This window comes from Calonectris borealis, chromosome 8, assembly GCF_964195595.1.
Source record: "Calonectris borealis chromosome 8, bCalBor7.hap1.2, whole genome shotgun sequence".
Classification (NCBI taxonomy): Eukaryota; Metazoa; Chordata; class Aves; order Procellariiformes; family Procellariidae; genus Calonectris; species Calonectris borealis.
In genome coordinates, this window is record NC_134319.1 from 6661240 (window position 1) to 6679281 (window position 18042).

At 41.0% G+C, this 18042-nt stretch overlaps 1 protein-coding gene across 1 annotated transcript in view; it reads left to right on the plus strand.

The window, feature by feature from the left end:
- The window catches only part of GLIS1 (GLIS family zinc finger 1), a 206808-nt gene that overhangs the window by 166883 nt on the left and 21883 nt on the right, over positions 1-18042 (plus strand). The window contains exons 6-8 of the mRNA XM_075155738.1: positions 919-1029; positions 4824-4956; positions 12374-12524. Of these exons, the coding sequence (XP_075011839.1) occupies positions 919-1029; positions 4824-4956; positions 12374-12524 (395 nt within the window). The remainder of the gene's footprint in view (positions 1-918; positions 1030-4823; positions 4957-12373; positions 12525-18042) is intronic.

Genomic DNA, 18042 nt, shown 5'->3' on the forward strand with positions numbered 1-18042 from the left:
AGAGTCCCTTTGTTCAACTTTGTAATTGCACATTCATTTGGGGGTTGTACTGTAACAGAGAGATCGTGTTTCATTTGTTAGGAGTAGGCATAAGGCGGCTTTCAGTCATTGGGACTCCAGAATCAGCTGTTAAATGGAGCATCCTTATTTATTTATTTTTTATTTTCCTATGAGAAGAGTGTACTGGAACTGCCTGCCCAGACCCAGATGGTTTTCCCAGGAAAAAGTGCTCATACTGTGCCACATAGAAGGGGCAACCTCTGCCACATGCCAAAATCAGCTGGAAGGGTCTTCCGGACAAAATCAACAGTAGTGGATTTTTCTTTCTGTATTGATTTGCTCAGATGTTAATATTTGATGCAGGTTGTTTGGTTACGAGTTATAAAAAGAAAGATATTGCTGTTATTCAAAACAGAAACAAGGTATGAAGGAAACCAAATGTGTGCTATGCCACAAGTTTTGCTCTGCTGCATATGGAACAGTTGTTGCAAAAACTATGTAAATCAGAACTCAAATCCAGAGCTTCTATATTTATAATTATACTGGGTGATTTCATGATCATTTTGTCTACTGTGAAGGCTAGGAAAAAAGTAATGCTCTCAAAACCCATGCACTTACATCTCATTAGCATTTAATTCAGCCCAGTAATCGATACCCAACATGATAGAGTATAGATGTGTCAAGTGCTCGCAGTGCTTGCATGGAGTGCAAAATCAGAGCGATCAATGCGGTTCTTCTGTTTGCATCATGTCTGGGTTGTGTACATAGAGGAGACAGCAAATCTGGAAACGGCAAACAGAGCAAACAGCTCAGGCTTTACACTGTGTTTCACAGAAACGGCCATCCTTCAGCGCTCTGTATGCTGATTGTGGAGATGCAGAGGAATATGAAATCTGTTCCCTTTTCTCACATTTACAGAAACCCTACGCCTGTCAGATTCCTGGCTGCTCCAAACGCTACACTGACCCCAGCTCTCTGCGCAAACATGTGAAAGCTCACTCAGCCAAAGAACAACAGGTGCGTAAGAAGGTAAGGCCCGCTAGGCAAAAAGTGACACATCTCCAGATCTCCTCGATATAGTTATTTTTAATTTACCTTTAGCTTATATATTTTCAAATCAGGGTTATTCTGCAATAGCGCTAGAAGAAAACTTAAGTTGAGCTAATTTTCCTGTTGGTTTTTAATTGCTATTGTTAACCAGTCCACTTTATAGTTGTACACTTTCAAGGCCACCCCCCTGTAATTTCAGTTTGCCCCACACTTTCTCTCCAAGTATTTCTTTCTTGTTCATCTTTCATACAAAAGCCCAAATTCTGCTGTCATTCACATAAAATGCAATCAGCTAGTAAACACACGTTGGCAGATCATCTAAAACACAAATGAAACTAAGCCAGGATACAATGGAAATGTCAGGAAAGGAACACTTGTAATAGATGAGAATGAAAACCCCCCACTTTTCCCACCACATCTGTATTTTAAATGCATTTATAAATCATTCCAAACCCAGACTGCTAGTTACGTTTTCACTACTATTAGAGTCAAATGAGTATTTTGGTTTCTGTGGGCTAAATCCTGAACTCATTATTAAATGGGGATGCTTACAGGCACCAGCCCAGGATCAGAGACTTGTTTATTACACATTTGTACACACAGTTTGTAAAAAGATGATTGGGACCCCACAGAGCTGTGACAGAACAGACCATGAGCATACTTCAGGCCAAGGAGTGGAAGGGAATGCAAGCCTTAGCAAGCAATTACAATTAGTTCAATAAGCAGCAATGACGTCTTCCCTCAGCTGCCTCGCCACTGCCAAGAGCATCACAGATGAGACAGCAAGGCATGTTTAAAGGATGGAGGACAGAGCAGAAATGACAGCCTGGCAAGATAGAGCTAGGGAGCAGCTAGTTTGGAAAAATGTCAAAGGTAAGAACTAGAAGTACTGGAAAGCAAAGAAAGGAACATGTAGAGAGAAGAGACAGTAGTAGAACCCAGGTCATCTTAGTTGCGGAATTTGGGATGAGCCATGGAGGAGTGAGATGGATGTCAAAAAGGACTAATTTTCCTGCTTGAATACAACTGTGATGAGTTCATACTGATTCGTCCTTGTGTCAGCCATGCCCCCTGTCTTACACATCTTCCCTCCTGCTACTTCTCAGCATGAATTATATCCCCTACAGTTTTCACTTGGCTAGATTCACCAACCTGAACTTGTGGTCCCCTTTCCTAGGACAGTTGTCTGTCCCCCAATTCTTCCTGTAACCCTTCTCTGTGTCAGGTGCATGCGGTCTGAGTAACAGTTTCTAGAACATCAGTGTCCAGAGTTGTGCACACTATTTCAAATAGTCAAGAAACACTCATTACATATGGAGCTTTGTGCCTGGGAGTAACACTATTCATACCTAGCACAGATGTCCACAGAATCAAGTTGTTGTCTCTTCATATATCAGGTCCAGTCAGAACTCTTACTTAGCCTGGCAGGACTGGAAAGGACTGCCTAGTTTTCAAGCCCAATTTTATATTATCAGGCCATGCGGTTTCACTACAGCTCTCTAGAAGGTTCCACAGGGTGTGTTGTGCACACACCTTCCACACCACAGGTTGCAAAATTCCCAACACTCCCCTAGAGCAACCTTTAGGTCTTAATGAGGATAAGAGTCAGAAAGCCATAGCGGTAATTGGCCACAGAAAGAGGTTGACTGTGGCACCAAAGTCTTTTGCAATAGCAAGATCTTTGCGACAGGAAGATTTTGTTACATGAAATTCGCACCTGATTGTGGAAAGCAACCACGCTCCCTATTCCAAAGGAGAGAACCCCCCATCTTTCCTTCGTGTGGTTGCTGACATACTTCTTGGGGGAAGGAAGGAGAGAATTATTTCGTAATACCAAATATGGGTACCGTTCGTTCAGCTCTGTGTACTGGGCTGAATGCATTAACATGCTAAAATCCTTTACATCTGGAGAAAGGAACAGTCCCCACTGTTATACCCTGTCACCTGCTGAGGCCTATTTCCAGTTCTATGGAGGAAGGTGGGAAAAAGCTAAATCAAAACTTTGCATTAAGGGGCAATAAGTACTTGCTGCATAAGCAGTGGGGGGCCTTAAGCATAGAATCAATACAGGACAAATCCAGTACACACAAATTGCAAACTCAAGCTGCTTGGATGTACCAAGACATCAAATATCCAGGTTTTCATATCTCGTAATCTCCTAGCTTGAGGAATTTTCCTGCATGCATATATATATACCCTCCCATAGATTTATCAAGTCTATCTTAAAATAATGTTAGTTCCTTGCCTCCCACACCTTATTTGGTAGACCAATCTAAATCTGCACTCTTCCAGTGGTTTGAAATCATCTTCAGATTTCCTGTCTCATTTATCCCTGATGACTTTATGAATACTTGATCCTGTGTCTTTTTTCCTTGAACTTGAAAGGCATCTGAAAAAGCAGCAGATTTAAAGTGCATTTTGATCAGGCTCTCTTAAAAGGGACCAAAGCGAATCTGACTTATAAAGAAATAATAAACCCCCCCAAATATATCACTTAAACGTATTATAGGAAAAGAAACCCTTTCACAACTAAGTAAATCTCAGTGTTATTGAAACGGTGACAGTCTACTTTGGAAAAAAGGGGAAAAGACTGTTTATACTCACTTGCTTATTTTTGGTTATAACTTGGCAAAGGCAGTTGTCTGTTGATATCAGCTTCCCAGGAGTTCTGAGTGGAAATGACTTAGTCAAAAAAGAAAAATTCACAGGCTGCTCTGCCCACGTGTCTTGGTTGAGATATGCTACCAAAATGTGCCGTCTCTGATATAAAATAAAATGCCTGAGCTTAGACTTACATCAAAGGAATCCCGAATGTTTAGTTCATAGCCTAGGAGATGACTGCAGTGGTAGTATTTTGTTGTTCTGAAAGGCTTTACAAGAACAAAATAGGAGAAAGTTAGCTGTTAATTTAGTAGTAGTTTAAGTTTAATTGGCTACAGATGCACTTTGTGATCCAACTGTTAGATGTTTATCTTGAACCAACAAATGGCTGTATAGCAGAATTCTAAATAGGTTTGCCTGGACCTTTTATTTAGAATAACCAAACCCAGGGGAGATCGGTATGCAAAACTGTAAACGTAAAGACAATAACTATTTATTAATGGCTATAGAATATGATGGCTGTTTGTGTAATGTGAGCACTATATTATGACAAAAGCTTGGCAACATCAGCATGTTTGAAAGAGAATTAGAAATGCTTTTCTTTCTTAATTCTCCTCTCCTGCTGTTTTTAATATGATCGACATTGTGGTTTTCAAGAGTTTGCTTCAGACACTTTTGCCAGAGCTTTAATTTACATGGAGAACAGCTGACATATCGGTGATACCTCTTACACATTACTGACAGCGTATTATTCCACCAGTTCTAATCTGATAAGCACAAATGCTTTTCTTTTCCTATCAAATGTCTTTCCAAGTGTCACAGCTACAAGGTGATGCAATCCTTTTGCCACAGAACCCAAGAAACTACAGAAAGCCTGAAAATATGCAGTTAAATTACTCAGAGAGGTTTGAAGAAACACAGGGTACATTATTTTCTGAAGCAAACTGTTGTTGATTTAAGATTAGCACGCTTAACTTGTGCGCTTAAGAAAACCAAAATTATCTCTAATTAAAAATACCAAGTTATAGATACATCCTTAATTACATGAAGTTCCTAAGAATGACATGTTGTTCCTTCCTTCTGTACATGATCTTTCAGCAGACATATGAATTTAATTAGAAGTAATTTGGTTTACTGTGAAATAAAATGTTTGTTTTATCCTCCTCTTGTAGCTAAATTCATGTACTGATATCGAACAAGATGTACTAAGTGAATGCTTAGCTATACAACAACTCCACACATCTTCACAACACATTTTGGATGGGAAATGTGGTAGATCTGTAGGTCATCATGATTTAATTACAGGTAAGAATACTTCTAATAAGTATGGTGCTAAATATGTCATATAATACAGGATTTAAAACAGAAAAGCTTATGGGTCTGATTTGCCACTCTGGAAGACGAAAAAAAACCCAAACCAACAAATAAAATTAAATAATTTTGTGAGTTGTTTGCTAAGGCCTGACTTTTTTTTTTGGAGTTAGTCAGCCAAATAGCTCCTATTAATTTCACATGAAGGGGGGAGCAGCCCTGCTGAAAGTCAGCCTCTATCCATTTGTGCTCTTTTTAAAAGTTTGCCTTGGCTTTAGCAGAATGCAGGTGCATGAGCTTTGCTAAAGCCAAATGAGTGCTCTAGCAAAGACAAAGGCACGCAGCAATACGGTTTTCTAGCTCTTCAGGAGCTGCAGAAAAGTTGATGAGGCTGTGTATTATCGTGCACTGTCTGTGTGATTATAACAAATAATATGGTGATGTATGAATGGAGCAAAAGCTTGATTTTGAAATGTCAAACGTGTTGTTTTAATTATCTTTCCTAGTATTTAATCTTTCTTTCATTCCTTCTTGTCTGTCTTTTCTTTCTTTCTTTCTTGTGGTTTGAACAAGAGCTGGCCCCTTTCAGGGACCTTAGACTGTTCTATACATTTTATAGGAAGAGAAAAAGATGCTTCCATTCCCTTCTGCTGAAAATAAGATCTAGATTCACAACTTTTGAACCTCAGCAGAGGATTCTGAATCAGGGATGTAGCAATCTCAGATTCTTTGTTTAGCCAGCTGAGAGAAAGAGGAACTCTCAAAGGCCATCAGGTCTGCTTTGGTGGAACCTACTTTTGGAGAACCATTCATGTTATTGCCTTTGAAATTTCTCTAACTCTGTAATATCCATTTTGGGATGGGATAACCAATACCACGCACAAAATTCCAGATTATGCCATTCACTTGATTTATAAACTGTCATTGTCATGTTTTCTTGTGTTGTTCTCTATCATGTTCCAGACGCATCCCAGTATCTTACCCATTTTTTTAATGGCAGCTGCGTATTAGAGATGGGATGGATATGTGGAGGAGAGGCTTGACTTGGTATTACTAAATACATTTTAAATTGATTTAGTAACCGAGTACGAGCTTTCCAGACAAACCCTAGCTTGTTTCTGTTGAGGCTTAGAGAAATCCAATGGTAAACTGGGATTAGAAAACAAAAATGCCTGGTGCTAGTTCCCCTGCACCAAGGGAAGAGCTGATGCACTTTATTCTATACTTTGCTTTGTAAGAGCAAAGTAATAAATTACTATAAATTACTTAGGCAAGAATCTCCTGCTCTTTTTCTCACTCCAAATATTAAAAATAAAAACAAAAAATGCATCCTGCTTGACATCGCCTATTCTTCTTTCTACTTCAAGTTGCTAAATGTCAGAATGTAACTGGTGAACAGAATGGAATAGAAAGGGAAATAACCCATCATTCTAACATTGTTCCCCTGGGACTCTGCACTCACGGTTTATATGTGGCTCCTCGAAAAGTGGCAGAAAGCTGGAGGGACTTGGGGGGGATTATTTCCATTCTCTGCCTTTGTCGTCTGCGCTCCTAAGATCTGTGAGGGCAGCACGTGGCCTCTGGTCTCCACCCTTGACAGTCTGGCGTAGCTGAAGCATGGCTTGGCCTCTCGCTTCCAGGCAGGACAGGAAAGACCAGTGACATTTCCCTCAGAACAGGTTGCGCTTGAGAACCTCAGAAATAGCCTCAGATTTCAAGTGACAACAATAAAACAGGAAAAAAGTTATTAGCTTACAGATAAACAGACCATCACTAACCTCTCAGCGTCATTTCTGAGAACCTCTTGTGAAATTAAGGATTTTATCTATCAATAATACTGGCTTTCTCTGGTATGATTTCTTTGCTGATTATATCAATCTATCACCAGGATGTTGTAAAAAACCTAGTAAATCTTCCCTGATACTTCCATCAGGTCACCCCATATGAGACCCCATCACATGCACAGTATGAAAAAGTGCCAGGGAAAATAAATCAAGATTTGAAAGACTGTTTTACAGTGAAACAGAAGTTGCTTCGTACTATGTGTAGTACAATTCCATAGGCAAAAGTGTTCCTCTGTCATTATTTAGGGCATATAAGTTAAAGTGCTGATCCTTACAGAATTAAAGCATAAGGACATTCCTGCTGCCACCTATAGTCTGCAATGATTGCACATTTGCTCTTTCAAATAAGCAGAGGTAGTATTTCTGGAGAAATCAGCTATAATACTTTATATAGGATATATATGGATAAATATAGGATATGATGTCCTCTTGATTCCACTTGAAAATATGAAAATATTCATGGTTTGGTTTTTTTTTTTTTGAGGGTCCTTTTTTTTTCCTTTTTTTTTTTTTCAAAGAAACCACATTATTAATGTGCAGAGCTCTGGGCTTTAGGGATCACTTGGATTCCTGGAGAGTTTTAGTTTTGTCTTTCTCCAAGTTAAAGCACATTTTAAATATGTCAGGGATGAAAGCCAATCACGGAAAAAATGAAATATTTAAAAAGCTCCCATCCCTTGTGTCCGACTTCAAAGCAGGTTTGTTCTTAGGACTGGGTAAGACAGTGAGCAAAAGAATGTTTTGCAGTCAGAGGAACCCATTGTTTGGTTAGATCTTCCTCCTTTTTCCCTCCTCATAACTAAGATGCTTCATGGCTGCACACATTCAACTCTAGCTGTGCCCGAGAGCTCTTATCACTCTCCCTGCAAAGGAAGTGTCTCCATTTAAGTAATTCCACTCAGGCATTTTCTCTGGGCATGTTTTATTATTGTTTTTCTGGTCTCAGTTAGCGTAAAGCTGGGGAGAAAAAAAGCTGCTAGTCACAGATGCTCAGAGTACTGTGTTGGCAACAGATGTTAAGGTTAAAGGCCAAGCCATTTAAAATATTGATTGATGACATATATTTACAAGCTAAGATGGTCAATGCGTGAAGAGGCCCAAGGTGCACAGTCCTGAAGTGGGTTGCATTTGCAGGAGTAGTCATTCATAACAGCTCCAAAGGCTTCTGTGTTACTTCAGGTACTCAGAATATTATAGCTCGCTGCTGAAAAAAAGGAAGAAAAACTGTAAAAGAAGTGAAATTTTAGAAGCATTGAAAATTATACTGAGGCTGGAATAGCAACTGCTCTTCCTCACTTGACTTCTGTTGCCCTTCCTGGGCAAAGGGATCCACGCAGCAAAGGCAGCATTCCTCTCCCCTCAAGCAACTCTTCCTTTCTGTTAGGGCTTGGCAGTAGGAAGGACCTTATACACCCTCGTATCAGCAGATACCTCCTGCTTCCCTGAACAAGGCAGTTCACTGTCTCTCTTTCCTGATAAACTGCCACTGCCAATATTTCCTCCTAAAAGCACCATCTTTGGGCTTAACACCCATGAACATACCATTGGGTAGTCATGGAATCAGAGTGACAGCAGCTCCAAACTTTGAGTGTCTTAAGTCTGGAATAAAAATATGCATATTGAAACTTTTTACAGTCAAAATTAATTCCAGTAGCAACATAAATGGCTGATAGCTGATAGCATTCATAGTGCCTAGTATAGTACATCCTGCACAATGCCCATGACCAGAGAAAGGTCTGGCCCTCTGAGGGAAGTAAAGTTAATGTTCTGTTGGAGTGCCCTGGTTTTGCACTGTGTAAGATAACTAACTTTTTACTTGAAATCATTACCAATTTGGTTCTCAGTGACTCAACAGAAATGACTAATGTCTCATTGCAGACTCACATGCAATCTCATAGTAAATCCCATCTTCCATTGTGTGTGCCACATGGCCCTCGAAGTACTCTTAAATTACAGGCAGACACCCCATGCAAGCGAAGCAAGTGAACAATAGGGTCGATTCTTTGTCTACGTTGGCTCGTGTTTCGGCTTTCTCGCTATCCAGAAGCTTCAGGGGCGGATGCAGCCCTCATCCAAATGGTAGGCTGTGCAGTCTCAGAGCCTCACCCAGGAGCACACATCGCTGTGCCTGATGCCAGAGCAGCTCCCCCCGTTCCTCCCGCTAGCCCTGCGTCTGAGGGACACACGCTGTACAAACCAGGACTCTGGTTTAGTCTCATTTCCTTGGGAAGCGAGGCTTATGTAATCATTGTGCTCGCCTCTCTGTCCACATGTGTGTCAGTCCCCTTCCCCACAGTATTTTTTTAAATCCATTAGCCAAGCTCAACCACATTTGACAAACGCCTCAGAGATAATTGCGTTCTGACAAGTTTCATGAATACTGGCAGCTGGATACCAGAGAGTGGCACCCAAAATTAGTGTTCCCACTGTGGGAGAGGCAGGCAGGACTCAGCTGTGACACATGCTGCTTGGCAGCAGGCAGCACACGTGTAGCACCACATTTGTCAAAGTGTCACAGAGGATATGGGGACAGCTGGGTTTACCGTGACATGCTTCAGCCGATGTTGCGGTGAGCTGCCGATCTAGCAATGCCGTGGAGAGGGGGTGTCAGTGTGAGGGGGGCCAGCAGCTTCTGGGATGAGGCAGCACAAGCTGCGGTGTGGAAGGGGGGTTGGGGGGACAAGAGACGCCACGTGTCAAACCGAGCATGAGTGAGGGCGTTGTGGTAAATAAAGATGTAGGAAAAGGAAAACTCACTGATGAACAAACCCTACAAACCTCAGCACACATATGCTCCAAGCAGGGGCCTTTTCCAGAGGAGGTGTGATCAGTAAGTCAAAAGATGGATAAACTCAGGGTGGATGGAAGAAGCCCTGCTTTAAGTAGGAGAGGAGATCCATGTCAATACATCTTTTCAAGCCCAAGAGTGGGCAATGAGTGTCCACCCTAGTAGTTCTACAGCTCGGTAAACTCCTCTTGCATAGTGGTTGGGCATGGCAGAAACTCGGGGTGACAGGGATTCTGGTTTCGTTTGGTTTTCTAATGGGGTGGGTTTGAGTGCATGGGATCACGCAGGACTTGTCTCCTGGACATATGGATGGGATGTGTGGGGTGTTTTTTTTAACATTTTCTTGCTTCTCTAGGGGGGCAAGCTGATTGTAGGTACTCTGCTACTCTGTCTTTCTCATCCACCTCAGGCAAAGAGTTGAACTATCCTCAGCAGCTGAGACAGCATGGAAGGGGCCAGGAGAGACCTCTTAAACATTCATGAACTGTTCAGGGGTGGTATTGTAAGATAAAACATTTGAGTGTGTTTATTGGCCACCACACTGCTAAAACTACCTTTTGAGGGTTTTTGAGCTTTTAGGGCGAGTTATTGACAGGGGCCAGTAATAGTCTGCTAGCCTTAGAGAGCATGAACACCTCTTTTTAGGTTCAGCAGTTTCCTCCAGAGTGTGCTGCCAATATACCTGAACTGCACGTTGTAGGAAATACAGCTGAAGTGTGAAATGACACTGTACAGTTCAGGTCAAATTGGTATTTGGCTCATCTTCCAAGCCTGATAATGAATGTATGAAAAGTAAGGATTTGGGGGAAGTGGAAACTATTGTATTATAAAATGGACTGAAGCCACCAGAAAAAAGACATTTTCACAATGTCTTGTAGCATCCTAGCTACTGACTTACTGTTATCAGAAGAGGCTTTGACAAATAAATCCTAGCATCACCTGGGAACATCTGATTTGTTAAAGCCCCTTCTGTCTGGCTTTCAGTGCAGAAAGCAAGTTGGTTTCACTGGCTGGTTGACAAATGTTCTGTCTAGCGGGAGACAGAGATGATGTGGTTCATTTTTGTTGCTTTAGATCTGTCAACAGCTGAGGACTCATTGTTCATGAGAGGTTTTTGACTCATCTGAAGTCCCTGACAAAGGTGGCTGGAATCTTGCCTTAGTGGTTCTGCTCTTCAACGCACAGAAACAGATGCTGACATTCAGCCATGTTTTATCCGCCCAGAGGGCTGTTGCATATTCCCCACAGCTCCAGATTTTCCTGGTGCTTTCTGCTTCCATGTCACTGCGAGGGTTTGGGAGGAGTGCCATCCAGAACCCTGTCAGTGACAATGGGACACGTCCAAGCATAGCTGACACACAGCTCTGTCTTCCTGAATGTGTAGCTCTGCACACAAGGAGTGGGAGAGGAAGGGTGAATGCTACAGGAGGAGAGAAGGCAAAGAAACTAGGCCTTAGAGGGGTGTGGGGTCTTCTGTGCTGAACAGCTGGACGCTGTGGGAGCTGGCAAACTTCATTTGCTCTCCACAGCCTTCAGAATACAATGTGAGTGGCTGCTCTAGTCCTCCTCTGTGTGCAGATTCCCTGGGAGGCATGCCCTGGTGGGCCAAAACTCTGGGAGATGTGTTGTAGGCAAACTTTAAGAGGAGGAGGAGAAGGGCAGAGAAACTGAGAAAAGAAGGATTAGACTTTTCCAAGAATTGCCCTTACTAGGAGCCAATCCTTTTTTCCCCCTGCCAGAGGGTGGCATTTGCAAACAGTGTTGGTAACGCCAGGCAGCAAGCACTTCTGCAATCTCCCCTCATTGCAGACACCTGCCCTCAGTGCAGCCTTCACGCCAAAAGTCAGTGTCGAGGCCCTGACCCCCAGGTAGCCTAGACTGAGTGCATGGCTTACTCTTCAGAAGGGAGACTGTAAGAAAAAAAACTAATCCCAGCATCTTAATCCCAGAGTCCTGGACAAAGCTTCCTCAACAAAGTACGTGCTTGAGGGCATGACAGACACTTCACTATTGGTGTCTGACTGCCATGGCAGAGGAGAGTAGCCAGAGTCCTAAAAAAAATGGAACATCAACGCTCCTTCAGTACCTCTGTGTACGAGTAAAACTTTTGTTTTCATGGTCTCATGAAAATTTTCTCCTCACTCCTCCTCACGTTTAATTTATTGGGTTTTATTTGTATCAATATGTGACGTTTTTAAATGCTCTAGGATGTCCAGCAGCCTACTAATTGAAAGTCAAATTTAAAAGTTTTAAATGAACAATGAAAAAACTCCAAATCGTGGTCCCCCATAGGCAAACACTGAGTGCTCTGAGTTCAGTGTTTAACGTGACGTTGGTAAGTTACCATGTACCACTCTGCTCTCAATATGAGCTTCATCATTCTGCAAGCAACGAGCACTGTGACTTCTCACTCAGAAGTACGGTGAAGGCAGCGTGAGAGTCCTGCCAAGTCCTGCCAGCTGCTGGGAGGAGTGCTTATGGGTCTGCAGTCACAGCAAGGAAGAAATGGACCACCTGAGAGGGTTGGAGGGGAGACACATCAGAATACCTTGATACAGCTTTGAGTGCTGTTCCAAGCACAGCAGTATTCGCTAACGAACTGGATCTCTGAGTAGGTGACTCCCCTTGGCCGTATGACTCCCCCAACAGAAGTGGGCTGCTGTGTGTTTGTGTCTCAGAGTCGGGTGGGGGATAGGGGAGGAGTTGGGGACTCTCAAGGACTTACTTGGATGCTTCTTTCCTTGCTTACTTTATTTTGCAAAATGATGTGTGTTCACAGGCATGTACAGTGGTTCCAGCGCTAACCATAATGGTCCCTCACCAGGTATATTGCCACCTCCTCATGACATCCCTTCAAGACACCATCCGCTCGACTCTACCCTTTCCAGTCCACATCACCATCAGTCACCGTTGGAGAGTGCCAGGGAAGGGTATGTGTATGAAACATACTTGGCCTCTGTTTGGCATGATAATGAATGATTAATTGTTTATTTTACTTTGCATGGATGCTGTTCGAATGAAAAACACTGGCTCGAAGTAAGCTATTTTGTTTGGTTTAGAATCATAGAATAACTTAGTTTTGAAGGGACCCTCAGAAGGTCACGTCATCCATCCCTGTGCAAAGCAGAACAAACTTTGACATTACTATCAGGTTGCTCAGGGTCTTGTCCTTGTCTTCAACAAAACACACTGAGATTTTTTTTTCTTCATAGAATGCAATTGCATTTAGATTTTTTTTTTTTTAATTCTTCCTTGATGGGTAAAAACGCAAACTATGACTCACTCAGGAATAAGGCAGTGTTTGCCTTAGTAAGACTTACTTCGTGTTAGAGCAGCAGGCTTTCTCACTTCCTTGCTCTCTGATAAGATTTTCTGTAATACGTCCCTCAGCAGCAGGCATTAACCAGTAAGCTCCTAATCAGGGAAGGGTATATTATCACTTTGATTGTGTAGATTGCATTGCTACAGTATGGACTGCATTGCATTGCTACAGTATCTGATCTTTCTATAGCACCATTTGCTCAAGGATCTCATAACATCTTCTCAACAGGAAAGAATCTCTGTAAGCCACAAAATTCTGCTCTAATCTTTTTGTTCAGATTTTTTTTGGTGCCTAGCCTCATGCAAATTAAACATCAAACTTACAGTTTTTCTTCCCAGCACTTTGGACAGGGAGGGGACTCTGGTTTTGCTTTACTGATGGGAACTTGGGATACAGAGAGATGAAGATATTTTTTTCCTAAAAATATGTTGGGGTTCTTTAGCAAATACAGCAATCGAATGGAGAGTTTTTCCCTTCTAGTCCAGTGACTGACCCATCCCTTCTTTTATATGAGGAAATGAAAGCCCAGAAAGTTTTTAATTGTATGCTTGAAGCAAAGGGCAGGAAACAGAGTGTATGTGGCATGGAAGGGACATGGTACGGAAAATTACACCTGGAATAGTTGAAGAACAATCTCATTGAGGAAGTTCAATTAGGAACAAATTACTCCATTTTTTTTTCTTAATTGTGGAATGAATGCTATAGCAAGCTTAGCTTCTATACCCTGTTCCTCCTTCAGCCATCTCTTCTGACCTATGCTAGTAGCAGGTACCAGTGCCCCCTCCCAATGTTTGATGCATATCTGCCCATCATAGGAATACACTTACCCTGTCCCTGTCACATAAGATGCCCAACCCTTCTCCATCCCTGCCCTGCCACCCACATTCCTGACCTTGTATTTCCTGTTGGCAGTCTCATGCCATGGCAGAGTCATGGCCAACAGGAGGCATTGGGCATGCTGATTTAGATGGAAGTTATACCAGATAAATATGAAGTTTTCTGTAGCAGAGAAGGCAGTGAGCGCCAATAGGAGGAGTGAAGACAGACAGTCCAAAGTGAAGGTAATCCACGAGCTATTCTTTCCCTGCAGAATGGGACTACTTGAGCTTGGGGGAGTAGGATCCCTTCCTCTCACTGCTCCCCAGTGCACTGCTCAGCTGTTTCCTCTGTGAGTTGGTTCCCAGGGGAGTTAAGGCAAAAAATCCCAATGAAGAATGAAACAAAGTAAGGATATATTACAGGAAGGATTTAACAGGCTGTCAGTAAGGTGGATTTGTTTCTAAGGCACTTCACATTCTGGTACCCTTAATAAGAAATGAAAGCAAAGACTTGACCAGAATGAGGGCAACAAACAGTTTTACAATTTGAGGGGTCTGAAGCTCCCAGATGAATTCTCCTTACTGCCCTCATGTCTCCATTCCAGAGTACGGCACTTCTCTTTCAGCAGAAACACCATGCTGTGTGAGCTGAGTTGCTTGCTTAGGCTGAAGTTTACATCAGAATTGTCTCTGCTCTTTTCAGTGCTAGTGGAATTAGGTATTCTTTCTCAGAGGAGGCAACAGTGCTGATTTATTGTCTCAGTGCTTATATACCTAAGTAATGTAAAGTCTTTGTAGAAACACCATAGTTACTATCCTGTGACACTCTTGTAAGAGTGAGATGATAACAGATTTCTCATCATGAACCAAACATCAGGAAATGGAGAGCGGAATGTATTTTTGAATAGTTATTTTAAAACGGGGTATCTAGTTTCATGACGTAATTACTTGGAATTTTTCAGCATTTCAAATACCATTTTCTAAACTCAAAATAATCTGTATTTAGTGCTGTCATACCCAGTCCAAGATCCTTTTGCTGTATTTTAATTGTTCATGCTTACATTATTAATGACTGCTGAAAGAAAGCCCATACATGACATTTTAATTGCAAGTACAGAAACTTAGTGTGAACTAATAGTCCTTGAATTTTTTTTAGCACAGTTTTGTTTAAAGCATTCATCCATTTAACTGGGCAAAATCACTTAATAATCTAATGCTTGGAGCCACTGAATTATAGAACCGTTACACCTTTGCCACTTCATAGCAGTATGCCATTACTCATATAAAATATATATGGTTTACAATAGGAAAGAAACACCTAACACTACCTTTCTTCATATTAACTGCTCCAGCTTTCTGGCACACATATAATGTTTTGCCTCATTTGTCAGCTGTCTCAGCATTCATGTTTAAGTAAATGTGAAGAATTTCTACGCTGTGAATCAGTACGATGACAAGACTGGATTGCATAGTTTAAGTCTGTGGAATGAACCAAATGATTATTATCAAGAAATCTAATTACTGAGTCATCAAATATGCAAGATGCCAAAAACTACATGAGGTGGAGTACAAATAGTCTACTCAATTTTGACATAAGATTCAGAATTTGATTTAAAGGCTTTTTCTTTTTTTTTTTTTAAAAGCCCTATGTTATACCATCGTTTGCCAAAGTCAATACCAAGTGCAGCAGTCAATTTTCCCAAATGGTTTGCTAAGACATTTAAATAGTTTGACAAAATTATCTAATTCACTTGAAAATGTTCTAACAAAATCTGACTTCATTACCAAATGTATTTATACTGGCTTTATACAATATGGAGAGTATTTTTTCAAATTCTGGTATGAAGTGTATGCTAGACCAAAAATTTTACTTATACTGATATTAATTAAACTAAAAGTGTGTGACTGAGAAACATTTTGGCATCCAGAAAGTGGGCTTGTCATGATCCAGGTTTAAATATAAATTTATTTTTTATTTCAGGTAGCAAAGGTTTATTTTAGCACTTCTTGTAGCATATGCCATGTATAATGTCTAACTCGGTTTCATTTTGCCCATTACAAAAATAGTCTATTTTGATTTGTAGCAGAACAGCTTGTAGTATTAAATCTTAGATGGATGTCGCACTTGGCCTTCTTTCTACTATTTTTTTAGCTGTTATTATCTAAGTCATCTAAAAATGTACTTGGTTTCATTTGTAAACTATCTCTGTAAACTCCAGTTTAAAATATTTAGTGTGATAAATTATCAGCTTAAATGAAACTGATATGATTAAAGTTAAGTGAGTTTGAGTGGTGGCACCAAGTTAGGGATTTGCACCAATTTAGCTTAATGACCTAACAAGGTCACTTTGTAGGATCTGAACACGGTCCCTCTATATGTGACTGTGAGGCCCTCTGTCACTTGTGTCGCCCGTAACAAACAGCACTTATGTTCTCAGAAGAAGCTGGGGGTACTGACAAATAATAACTTTACTGGGAAGGCGATGTGTCTCCAAGGGAAAGGAAAGTGAAACTATTTTTTTATATTCCTGTGGTAATTTAGGTCATTTCTGCTCTGTAAACACAACCGTAAATGAAGAACTAGTGGGATTAAAACATCTGTGATGTCCATAGGTGGTGATTAATGAGAACTCTGAATCCAGTCTTGTGGGCCTTTAATATAAAGGATTAAGTAATCAAGGTTAGAGGAAGGAGCTTACACAACTCTCTTTTGCCCAGGCTTCTCACCAGCTAACTGCAACCAGTTCAAACCATGTTCCAGACCCCCCTGAAGAGCCACTTACCCATACAAAATTACAAGAAACAGGACTTAAAAACAATCAAGTGAAAAGAGACATTTTAATCAGGCTGCTTAAACAGCAGAATTTTTGTTTGCTTGCTTCTTAGCACCTGTTAATTCAAATACCACAGAAATACTTAAATGTAAAGAGATCTCTTAAAAATTTAGTCTTTCATTTCTCTTTACGTAAAGTAACACAACATACACACACCCTCCCTTCTTGCTCAACCAGGGAACACCAGATTTGAAATTCCTGATATTTTTAAAATTGAAAACAAATATGCAGGATAAAATCTTGTGTGTTAGATTTTTATTTGTACTACTACCATGCTGTACTTCAGCAGTAAGAGACTGTAAGCCAGCTCCAACCCACGTTTCGGCCCTGTTACACACATTGCCAGGACTCTGTCGGGTGCCTCCATTTCAAAGAAGAATCTGGCCCAGCCCCCTGCCTGTCTCAGTGAGCTGTGGAGCTGGGAGGAAGCAACCTCCAACAAGCCCACACCTCTGCTCTGTGGGATTGGTTTTGGCTTCAGCTTTACTGGTAGATGATGATGGCCTACAAAGGGTTTGGTGGGTGCCTGCGCATCAGATGGGACCAGACTCGTTTCACTGTTGTTTGCAAGCAGCTAGTTTTCTGGAGCATGACTGTTTCTGGGATAAGATTTAAGAAATTGCCCCAAAACCAGTAAAAGAAATGGGGGAGATTATTTTCAATAGGTTGTGCTATCTCCTTAACTGCCACAATCCATGGCCAGATAGGAAAATACATTTACGTACCTAATTCTCATTACTTTGAGTGACAATTAGGTGTTTAAGTACTTGTGTCTGAATTTTATTCATCTTTAAGTTTGTGAGCTCACGTAAATAAATATACTGGGAACTGGCATATTCCTAGAATCTTTGTAGGAAACAAACTTTTATTCTCTAGAAGTACTCTGGAGAACTAAATACCTACACAGTTTTTATAACAGTTTCTAGGACCAAGGAGATACATCATTCATTCATTGTGGATTCCACTAGAGAATACTCTTCATTTATAACAGAATACACAAGTCAGTGTTTTAGTCTTTCTTTCAAAAGCACTAAAACCAATAACAAGAAACAGATATCTCTGACAGCTGAAAACATTTTCAGTGGAGGAACCCAAGAACCCATCATCATTTATCTCAGTGTTACGGATCTGAGCACGCAAAAAGGGCATCGGTACATCTGTCCAAAGAAAGAACAATGTACAGGTGCGGAGCTGAGGTTCATGTAACAAAGAAAATCAGTAATTAAAAGCATCTGGTTTCAAATCCCAAGTCATTTATCTCATTGTAGAAAATGTGATCAGAATTCATTTATAATCATGTCCAGATAGGCTTATACAGTTTTTCCCCCCTTAAAGCAAAATTAGCATTAACATAGGCTTAGTTCAACAATACATGGTTAAGAATAACTTTGTGCTTGATCATGGGGTAAAATATTGTTTGGCCATCAGCAGAAATAGGTGGGCATGTGTTTCATTGGTGTTTCTAAAAGGGCTG